The sequence below is a fragment of the Notechis scutatus genome, chromosome Z (genome assembly GCF_049901735.1).
Source record: "Notechis scutatus isolate UNSWTSFEM ecotype Mainland chromosome Z, rNotScu1.2, whole genome shotgun sequence".
NCBI classification, from domain to species: domain Eukaryota; kingdom Metazoa; phylum Chordata; class Lepidosauria; order Squamata; family Elapidae; genus Notechis; species Notechis scutatus.
The window spans coordinates 107,950,826-107,963,004 of NC_142025.1; the positions used below are offsets into that span (position 1 = coordinate 107,950,826).

The following is a 12,179-nucleotide window of genomic DNA, read 5'->3' on the forward strand; positions in this document are numbered from 1 at the left end:
ATGGAAACAAAGAATCACACTAATCTTAAAGAATTCATTCTTTGGGGACTAACAGATGACCCTAAACTTCAGATCATATTCTTTGCTACTGGACTATTGATCTACATTGTCACTTTAACAGGGAATTTGATCATAATTATTTTGATAAAGATTGATCAGCGTCTCCATATTCCTATGTACTTCTTACTGAGCAATTTGTCCTGTACAGAGATCTGTTACATCACCACTACCATGCCAAAGTTGTTGTGGGACCTCCTCTCAGAGACCAAGTCCATTTCCTTTACTGGTTGCTTTCTCCAAATGTACTTCTTTCTAACTACTGCTGCCACAGAAGGTGCCCTCCTTTCTGCCATGGCATTTGATCGTTATGCAGCCATCTGCCAGCCATTGCGCTACACTTTACTCATGAGTCAGCCACTCTGCCAGTGTCTGGTGGCATGTTCATGGGCCATTGGAAATCTTAATGCCATTACCAATACTACTTTTGTTTTCTCCCTGCAGTTTTGTAGTTCCAATAAAATAATGCATTTCTTTTGTGACATTCCACCTCTTCTACATTTATCCTGTTCTGATATTTCCCTTGTTGAGCTGGTGACATTTATTATCTCAGGAAGCATTATGATAACCACTGTTTCCTTCATTGTCCTCTCATACTTCTTTATAATCTCTGCAGTGCAAAAAATCCATACAATTCAAGGCAAAATCAAAACATTCTCCACTTGTGCCTCTCATCTGACTGTAGTTAGCTTGTTCTACAGCACTGCTATCTTTACTTACATGCGTCCATCCTCTAGTCGCTCAATAGAACAAGACTGTTTAATCTCTCTGATGTATACAGTAGTCACTCCTTTGCTGAATCCTCTGATCTACAGCTTCAAAAATAAGGAAATGCAAGCAGCATTTTTGAATGTGCTTGGAAAGAAGAAAATTTTCAGTTCTAAAAGTTCTTGTAGCAATCAAAGAAATTGATATAATCCATTGTAAAATGCCTATGAATAAATTGATAACAGACAGTTTGACTGCTTGTTCTCCTTTCCTACCTATATCTTTCTAAATCAGTTCTTGAGAGTAAAAAATAATTAGAATTTTGGTGTATATTAATAGATACAATAGGAAGAGCAGGAAAGGAATATTGGTTGTCCAAGTGTCAGTACATATATTCCCATAAAACTGGTAATTACTTCCACACCTATTTCTTAATGAACTATCTGCTGCACTGTGCAGTATAATGACACAATGGAAATAAATAAAATTTGAATGGAAATAAAAAAAAAATCTTCAAAAGTGAAACTTAAAAAAACATTTATATCTAGAAGTCTCAGCCTTAGGCCTGGGCTTAACTATAAAATGTCCAGAACATTTAACTTCTGGAAGGATGAAATAATATTATGCCTGCCTGTATTAGCAATGCATTAGTACATTGACAGCTCATCAAGGTTATGCTTTTTGGTGCAGAAATCCTCATGATAGTGCCAGAATCATAATTCTAATTCAGTGGTATCCACAGGAAATTTTTTAAAAAACATAGTGATAGAAAAGGTATGAAATCAATAATGATTAATGCTTCAAGTAACTGTGAAATATGAATTAAATAAAATTATTAATAGTCAATGTATATGATGATGGTGATCATGATCATGATGAAACAGTCATGGTAATTCTGCATGCTGTACAATCAAATAATACTTTTCTTGCATACATTGGTGGAGCTCACATTCATCTCAAGCCCCCAAGTGGGCTTGAGGTAAATAAAAATAATTCTTACATAATGCAGTTTCCTTCCATTTCTTTACTCCAACATAGTCCTTTACTTATTAAACTACAAAGCTATAATCACATTTCCCAGCTTCCCACATATGCTATTTGAGAAGATTACTTTGTATAGTATACAATGCTACTGCTCCTTATTTGCCTTAAAGACATACTTCTACTCTATTCATTTGACACTAGAAATGAAAGGTGTACTGCTGCTTGCCAAGAAGAGAGAAATTGTGCTTCCTCAGCACCCATACAAGTATCCATCAACTTATGACCAGTTATGACCATTCAAAATTATGACAGAACTACTTTCATGCGAAATATGACCCAGTTTCAAAGTTCTGATGGTTTAGGGTCCTCCATAGTCATATGATTGAAATTCAGGTGCTCAGCAACACAGCTGCATTTACAGACATTTGCAGTATCCCACAATCATGTGACACATTTTACAATAGTTTTATTGAAAGCCAGCACTTATTTCCAGGGTTGTTGTTTTTTTGCAAAACTACATAATAGTGACCAATGAGTTCACTTAACAGCTGCAGTGGTTGCCTAACAATCACAATGGTCACCTTGTGACAATGATGTTTACTTTATGATCATGGCATTTACTTTATGAGCATGGTGTCCACTTAATAACTGCCACAAATTTTTTACTACCATAAAATTGGATTGGTCATGTGTTTTACAACCATTATGACTTAACAACGGCAATAGACAGATTCTGTCATGATCATATTTCATGGGCTAACTGTAGTGGAGGCGGGATGGTTTTTGGTGTTTGATGAATGATAGATAAGAAATTAGTTCTAGGCTGGGAGAGATTCTAGAGGAAAGAAAAGAAGGAAGGAAAAGAGTGAAAGGCATAATTGGTTCTGAAACAACATGACATAGAAGACTGAACATTTTGTTTGGTTTTTGCTTGCTTAGATTTTAAAGACCAGATATGCTACCTTTATTCTTAGTCGAAATGAAGGTATGATCTAGAGCTAAGAGTCTGATTATGCTTTCTATCTGGTGATGACAGAATTATCATTGTATTAGACTGATGATACACACTGAACAAGAAAGAACAGCACTGTGAATTGTGAACCATCCAAACAAGAAAACTGGTTGTGGTTACTGTATACTCTAATACCTTCTGTTTGGGAATAAGAACCTAGCCATGAATACTCAGGATGATCTAATAAATTGAAGGGGAAAGATCAACTTCATGCTCATATAGTCTGCAGTGAATCTGACTGATATGTGTGCTGTCACCCTAATTCTGTCTGATGAAGGAAAAACTGATCAATGTGCCTTCCCCTAAAATCAAAACCAAGTGAACAGCTAACCCAAATTACCTTACATCTAATATCTAATTGGCACATCCTTCCAGAGGCTTTATGGTTTTATGAATGCATTGGCTCATCTATGATTTTGAAAGTGACTGGAAATGTGAAATATTTTTTCACAAAATTTTGCCCATTTACTTAATATACACATATAAATCTATATTATATGTGCCACATAGCTGAATTTTTTTTTCATATAAAATCCCTTTTTGATCCCAATCTTAATTTTAGTCTTCTATAGAAAGCAGATGCTAGGATTAAAATTTAATTATCTGTCTTGGAAATATAATATGGTATATAATGATATATTTTAGAAACCCTCAACTATTTATAAGATATCCTTATGCTTAATTTCAATATTAGTATAAATTTAGTAAACAAAATCAGCAAACAATGATTGGATACTCTCAGTTTCTCAGGTGGAAATCTTCATTCCCTCATTCATTCAGTTTCTGGGATGGGTAGCTCAGTTATGGCTTAGTTCAGTATCAATGTAACAATGCCCTTAAAATTTGGGAAATGATATCCTTTGGAAATAGACCCTCATTTTTTTCTGATGTCCACTGGGTTATTATTTACATTCATATATAACTAAGTATTACTGTCCATGTATATACTTTGTGGGATCTGAATCATTCTTCTGGCCAAACTCTGAGATCTGGATTATCACTAAACATCAGAAAAGGTATATAAATGACATTTTCTAGAAATTTCTACCATAGTGTTTAAATTAAGATAAATTTTTGAAAATGTATTATAATATTTTCACTCAATATGGTGAATATATCTCCTGCCTCCTATTTTTTCCACAACCCAGTGAAATATAATACTACTTCACTTCAATTCTTGATTGTAGAATTCAAATGATCAGTGATGATACTATATAAATTTTGACTGTAATTAATTATGGAGAAGATAAATCCTGTTTCTACTCTTCATCAAAAGAAAAACAACTAAAAACTTATCTAGATCTAACTCAAACTCTGTAATGACATCAAAGCAGTAACTGCAACACAAGAATGTAATGTTTTGTAAAACTGATAAATCTGTGTCATCTTTTAAAGTTTGATTTCTATAATATTGGAACTGAATAAAATGTAAAACTTCAGAAAACAGACCTGGAAATCATTATATAATCCGAGGCTCTACCAGCATTCTTGATCATCCTGTCTGATCTATTTTCTCTAAAACCACATAGCCATAAATTAGTCTAAGTCTTCACTTGAGTTGGGTTAATGAACTACTAGTTCAGTTTGACTTGTAATGAAGCCATCTGCATGGAGACAGCAGACTTTCCTTTATGATGTCATACTGATGTTATCCATCTTAGTATGAGTTGTACAGTTAATACTGGTAAAAGCTTTGTAAATGCAAATACTATCAAAGTTTTGAATATAAACTCCTTGTTTTCACTAAAAAACAAGGATAACAAAACTTATGGCTTTTTAAAATGGTAATTACTTAATGTAGCCCTAGGGAAATTGACGCTGAAAAACAACCACAGCATAATTGTAGATATAATAGAAATTCACTAGAAATACAAACAAAAGGAAATTCTAAGTGAGGCATGAAGAATAGTATGAAAAAAGGAAAGTCGAGGACTTAATACATTTTATAACAGTCTGGACATCTCTACTTAGAAGTAGATCACACTTAATTCAATGGGATTTAATGCAAGGTAAGGTACTATATGATTTTAACTTCATTCATACTTAATTCTTATTAAAGATCTATTTTATAAATTATAAAAGCATCAACTTGAATTGAAGAGCATTGTTAAAGAGCTAAATAACAGTATCTTAATGTTCAGTTTTGATTTTTCCAAAATGTTACTTTTAACTTTCAATATATTTTTTAATGTAACCTCAGTGGAAAGAGCTCAAAGTAAGCAAAAAAAAAGTCTTCATTTCAGAAGCTTACTCAAGTGAACAAGATTTTCACTAATTACTCCAAGGAAGGGCAGAAAGAAATAGCATTACCTCAGAAAATTTAAAGCAAAAAGATTGGCTGCTTTCAGTTTGTATGATCAATCTGCTTTCTTTCAGAGGAAACAAAATAGAAGTATGCAATATAAAAATTAAAAAAAATAAAGTATTCCCAAATATCTATTTTTGATTTAGAAAAACCTGTACAGGATACACTCATTAAGTGAAGATAGCACAGCACAGTAGATTTCAACCTTTTTGATCTTGAACTGATCTTTAATTCAAATATGCCTCTGAGAACCTACTTCTTAATATTTGATCCATTAATATGAGGGTGAAATGTGTTTATTATAATATGTGTTAGATATGGTCCAGATCACAACTTAGTAATGTGCTTAGTAAATTAATATATCAACGATAGACAATGACAAGTAGAAAGAGTGTTGTAATATACTGAGTAGAATTCCACTTATGGAAAATGGATCAGAAAGGAAGATCTAAATGCAGCTGGACAGCATTTGAAAAAAAGCTGATCATCAATTAGCAGTATTATTCTGCTTCTTCCATTTTTAGGGCTACCAGCAGGCAAAACCACAGTGAGTAAAAGAGCATCAAGCAAATCTGCACACCAAGGCAAGAAGAAATTAAATAATTATTTCAAGTATTACTTAATCACAACAAACCAACAATTCAACCCTGAACTACATACATTCTCCACTATTCATTAATTTATTAATTAAGATGCTGGATCTGCAAAAGAAATTCAGATCTTGGAATCAACACAAACTGATCACATATTTTGTGCATTTGTGTGCCTTTCTAATGCAAAATGTATATGCTGCACATACTTCTTTTATTAAGGGAAACATTGGGGTTCTAAAATGCAAACTACTCAACGCAAGAAGCCTTGCAAACAAAATGCATGAATTCCTCATCTTATTAGGCACGACTACATACTACATTATACAGTATTTGTCTGTGAGACATGGTTAAATGCATCTTTTCCAGACTCCATTACCACAGTCAGAGAATGTTATGTTTATCGGTCAGATAGCGAAATCCGTAGAGGAGGTGGAGTTGCTATCGTCTACAAAAAATCCCTAAAACTAAAAAAGATTCAAATTACACAGGAAGTTGCTCTTCCAGAGACTATCATCTGTGAACTGTCCTCAAATAGCACAATCCGCTTATTACTATGCTACAGAACCCCAGATTATGACATAGTTCATACAAACAAGCTAACTTCACTGCTAATGTGGCTACCTCTTGCCCACACCCTCTTATTTTCCTTGGTGACCTCAATCTACCGCTTATAAATTGAACCCTAAATGAATGCACATCTGAACCTATACATGCAACTCTGTACAATGCTGTTACTACACTGGGACTGGATCAATTAATAACTAACAACAATTGCCTCAACCTCATCTTCTGCCATAGCTCAAACTCAATATATGGCCTACAAATACACGAAACCTTTTCAAACAGTGACCACAGTATGAACAACTTTTGTCTCAATTTATGCCCTCACAAAAAGGATCATAATGATGGATCCCCAAAATACAACTTCAAAAAAGACAACTATGATCTCATAGATGCCGACCTATCATCTCTTGATTGGCACATTCTGTTCTCTAGTTGTAATACTACAAAGGCCATTATAATGCATTCTTTTTTTTTTTTTTAAACAAGTTTTATTAATTTTTAAAACACACAAATTATCATTATTCATTACATGTTTAAACCTTTTTCCCTTATAAATTTAACAAGTCAGATAAATTATGATTCTATTTTAAACCATTTCCATATAATATACCAAAACCTCTTATTCAATTTCTCTTTACTTCTCTTTACTCTTATTCAATATCATTATTATTATTTCATCTGTTTCTTTCTGACTTAGTTACCATTATTCTCATTCTATATTTCTACAAGTTTTTACCAATTCTCCCCCAAAAGACATATACACACAACACACAAAACATAAAAAAAAATATCTTTTGGAAAGTAACTTGGACCCAGGTGTCTCTCTCTTCATGGACTTCAATTATATTCATGCTCATCTTACATATCATTACTTATTTTATTTACCATTCTAAGCCTTCTATATTAACTTCTCCACATATTTCACACTTCTTAATTCTACCTTAATTAATCATCTTAGTTTAAATCATTATATTTGTATCTTTTTGTCCATTTTTATCATCCCTTTGTCTCATCCCTTATGAAAAAAAGAAAATCAGTTTCTCCTGAAATCATTAATCAGAGTATGATGCCTTTCTATCTCCCCCTAAGTTAATCAAATTAATCTTTAAAATAATATCTAATACCCAATCAGATTTTGCTTGGTACATTCTATCTAACTAATACATCCAACACAATTAAGTGCATAATTAGAGAATAAATCCAAATATTAAAAAGAAATACTATAATAAAAATTTTATAATAACATCAATACCATAATTTTATTAAACTCTTTAATTAAAACAATATTCTAAACCTCTCCTATTATTAAGTTTTAAAACCAATCATTTTTAAACATTTTAACATTTTAATCTCTTATCAACTCTTAAACCATTGCAATACTACCATCTCATCTTATGTACCTTGCAAAATCTTTTTAAAAAAAAAAAAAAAATTATACTTTATCCATTATCCATAAAAATTCCTTTTTCCATTTAATTTCAAAAACGTTGTAGCTTTTCTCCACCTTTTCCCTTTCTTTCTTTTCCCAACAAAACTTTCTACCCCCTTCTTCTAGCCTCTGCCTTACCGGCTTCCCTTCTCTGTCGTATTTCTTTTCCCCTTTGTTTACAATCATCATATTGGTTTTGCACTTTATTTTTCCCTTTCTTAAATGTTTTTTTAGATCTTAAGTCCTTAAATCCTTTAGTTTTCTTCTTTCTCTTCTTTTCTTTTTCTTTCTCTCTTCCTTTTTTCTGGATCAAATTCTGAGATTCATTAAAGATGGCTCCTTCCTTTCTTTCTTGTTCCTCTGCTGTCTTCATCTGTTGTAATTTTTGTTGATAATTAGTAAGCGCCATTTCTAAGAAAAGAAAAGCTTCTTCCACACCATTTCTCAGTTCCTCAACAGAAAGAGCCATTATAAATCTTTTCTTTTCTTTTCTCCTTCTTTCTTCTTACAACAACCAGAATATTCAAAAGAAAATAAAAAAGATAAAACAGTCCCAAAGTTATCAATCAGTCCAAACCAAGGCAGAGTTCTCACTTTCCCTTCTGGGGTGATATCAATCAAAGAGAAAGAAAGTCCAAATCTGTTTAAAGTCTTGTTACAATATATTCTAGTCTTCAAATCCTTAAGGCATCTGCTCCAACAAATCTTAGCATACAAATATTTTCTTTTTAATCCTCTCTCTTCCCACTCATCGCTTAAAACCAATTTCCACCTAAAAAAATAGGGTTTCTTAATATCCAGTTATTTATTCCGTAGGAAAAGAGGAAAGCTATCCTTTCAGCACCTTCAAGCAGCCGCTTTTTTCCTCTTCTGGCAGGTATTATTCAGAAAGTCATACTTTTCAGGAATTTTATTAAATATGTCTTAGAGTCCTAGGAGCCAAGAAAAACTTTCTCCTCTCAATCACTTTCTCCACTTCCTCCTGCGCATTCTTACCCGGCTGCCAGCTTCTTTGTGTGGCGGCCATTACGGACCGCCGCTGCACTGTCCTGGGAAAAGGGGGTTCTGCCGGCCAGGAGGGGGTCTGCAGCACCCCAAACCCTTCTCCGGATCCCCCTACCTTCAGCTGCCCCTGCAGGGCAGCTCAGCTCATCTGCCGGCTGGGTCGGAGCCCCAAAACAGCTAGCGCGGTAGGGATCGCGCAGCTTCGCAAATCCCTGCCGTCATGAAGCCGACAAACCGGAAGTCCGCCATTATAATGCATTCTTGTTTGAACTTGAAAGAGTCATTAAACTATGTGTACCATTAGTAACTCCCCAAAAAAATTACCCATAACAGTAAGGAAACTTCAATTAAAAAAAAAAAAAGATTACTATGGCATAAAAAAAATCTAGCTACATAGCAAACTTTAAAATATCTTATGCCGACTGATAAAGGCAGAATGTGTCAATTGCTAATGCAAGCAAGAGGAAAACCTCCTACATACAAAATCCACCTGCATCTTCTACAATTTTGTAAACACCAAACTTAAAGACTTAAGAACCATCCCACCCCTAAAAGGGCCAAATGGGAAAGACTGTAGCAATGAAACATTAAGGCCAATCTCTTCAACACATTCTTCAGTTCAGTCTTTGTAAACAGCAATGACTCATGCCCCAAATTTCCTAGTTGTATCACAACTAATTGTACTATACTACTACTACTACTACTACTACTACTACTACTACTACTACTATATATTGTACTACTGCGGTGGTCTGACATTCGAAATGAGACACAGGGAAAATGTCTGAGAAAATGCCAGCCCTGAGCGAACTCAGGTAGCAGTATTTATTGAGAAAAACACAAGCAAAAATACAGTATGCATATTCAGAAACAATGACCTCACAGGAGATTACTTCACCAGCATGAGAACATACAATCTTGGAAAGTCCCAGATGTTACCTTACTAGGATGAGATCATACAGCCACGGAAAGTCCCATGGGAAAGTCTGGAAAGTCCCATGAAAAAGCACAACTGTGTACCTTGAACTTTTACCTATTTTCCTGTTCCTTCTAAACTTGCAGATCAAAACAGGATGAGACACTCATGAGCAAAGGTACTCCTACCCCCACCAAGAATGCCTACATATCCCTAGACCTATTGCTAGTTATACAAAGGATTTACAGAAAATGATCAATATATTATATTACCACATACTACTACTAGTATATATTGACTTTACAGAAGATAATGTAGAAAAGGCACTACATAACCTAAAACCATCCCTATCTATTGGCCCCGATGGATTATGTGCATACTTCTTTAAAAAAACTCTCCTCTGCCATAGCGGAACCCCTAAGCATTATATGTGAGATATCATTCAGAACCATCTCCTTACTGAACCTATGGTCCTTAGCTACGGTCATCCCTATCTTCAAAAAAGGTGAACCCAGCCTGGTTGAAAACTACAGACCAATCTCATTGTGTTGTGCCACATGCAAAATGATGGAATCAATCATTAACCAATTCATCACAGAGTCAAAAACCTACTCTCCAGAAAACAATTTGGGTTCAAGAAAAAATTGTCCTGCAATCTTCAACTCCTACACTGCAAAAATATATGGACTACTCTACTTGACCAAGGTAAAGCTATAGATGCAATTTAAACAGACTTCTGCAAAGCCTTTGATTCAGTGGTACATGACAAGCTACTGTTAAAACTAAACTCTTATGGCATTTTCAGGTCCCTTCATAAGTGGATTACTGCATTCCTGTCAAACAAGCAACAAATAGTAAAAATAGGGAGTGCTATATCAAACCCTGCTCCAGTTAACAGCAGTGTCCCCCAAGGCAGTGTTCTAGGACCCACACTCTTTATACTCTATGTGAATGACCTTTGCAATCACCTTATAAGCAACTGCGTCCTCTTCACGGATGATGTAAAACTATTCAACACCACCGGCAATGCTACTGTCCTTCAAAGCGACCTTGATTATGGGTCTGAATGATGAAACAATTGGCAACTCCAAATCTCGACCAACAAATGCTCTGTCCTACACATTGGTAAAAAAAAAATCAGTACACCAAATTCAAACTAGGCAGATATGACCTTGTTGATGATCGTCACTCTATCAAGGACCTTGGAGTACTCAAATCAATGACCTAAGCACCAGAGATCACTGTAACAGCATTGCCAGAAAGCCATTAAGAGTTGTAAATCTAATCTTACGAAGCTTCTTCTTTGGAAATATTGAATTGCTAACTAAAGCATACAAAACTTTTGCTATACGAATACTTGAATACAGCTCATCAGTCTGGAATCCGCACTGTATATCTGACATTAATACAATTGAGTGAGTCCAGAAGTATTTCACCAGAGGAGTACTACACTCCTCTGCTCGCAACAGAATGCCCTATATCACCAGGCTTGAGATTTTGGGCTTGGACAACCTGGAATTATGCCGCCTATGGATGAACTTAAGTGTAGCACACAAAATTATCTACTACAATGTCCTACCAGTCAATGACTATTTCAGCTTCAACCACAACAATACAAGAGCACACAACAGATACAAACTCAATGTAAACCACTCCAAATTTGATTGCAGAAAGTATGACTTCAGCAACAGAGTGGTCAATGCCTGGAATGTAATACCTGACTCTGATGTTACATCCTCTAACCTAGAGGTTCCCAAACTTTTTCAATCCACTGCCCCCTTTGTGCTACAAACTCATCCTCAGTGCCCCCCACCCAGAAGTGGGATTTAAATTTCTGTGGGTGTGGCCTAATTTGAGGGCGTGGGTTGCTGGTCACGTGACTGGGTAGGCGTGGGTTGCTGGTCATGTGACTGGCTGGCGTGGGTTGCTGGCTGGGCATGGGTTGCTGGTCACATGACCGGATAGGTGTGGTTTGGTGGTCATGTGACTGGGTGGGTGTGACCAGGGGACTGGCAAACCAAATACAAGTGGTCCTCACTTAATGGCCAGTTGCTTAGCATGTGTTCTAATTTATGACTGGCCAGAGCTATATGACCTGTTTTTGGAGTTTTGACAACCATGCACACACATACACACACACTCCCTTCTAACCCTGCTGGAGCAGGTCATTGGACTAGAATCGGCAAAGCATCTCTGATTAGATTCTAGTAGTGAATAAAATCTAATCAGAGATACTTTGCCGATTCTTGTTGATTTGTTTTATTTTTATTTCTTTAATGTTGCTGAATTGCATTGACATGTGTGTCTCTTCTTGTGCACAACCCAGAAGCTTTTGTGATTCTTTGCAGCAAAAATTACCGACCTCTGGCTTTGCTCGACTTTTCAACGCGTTTTAGGTGCCAGCCCCGCAGGTCCACCCCATTGAGCCTGCTGCACCAAAGGGACCTGCCCTCCAAGCGAAGCAGTGCACCAAGTCAATGGGATGAGCCTGAGAGAGGGAAAGAGAGAGAGAAAAGAAAGAGAGAAAGAGAGAAGGAAGAAAAGAAAGAGAAAGGGGAAAGAAAGAAAAAGGGACAGATGAAGAAAGAAGAGGGGATGGAAGGAAA

At 35.6% G+C, this 12,179-nt stretch overlaps 1 protein-coding gene across 1 annotated transcript; it reads left to right on the top strand.

Moving 5' to 3' along the window:
• Nucleotides 1–969, top strand: LOC113426590 (olfactory receptor 5F1-like). The gene has a single exon (XM_026688978.1). The coding sequence runs from the start codon at nt 1–3 to the stop codon at nt 967–969; it is 969 nt and encodes a 322-aa protein (XP_026544763.1).
• The last annotated feature ends 11,210 nt before the right edge of the window (nt 970–12,179 follow it).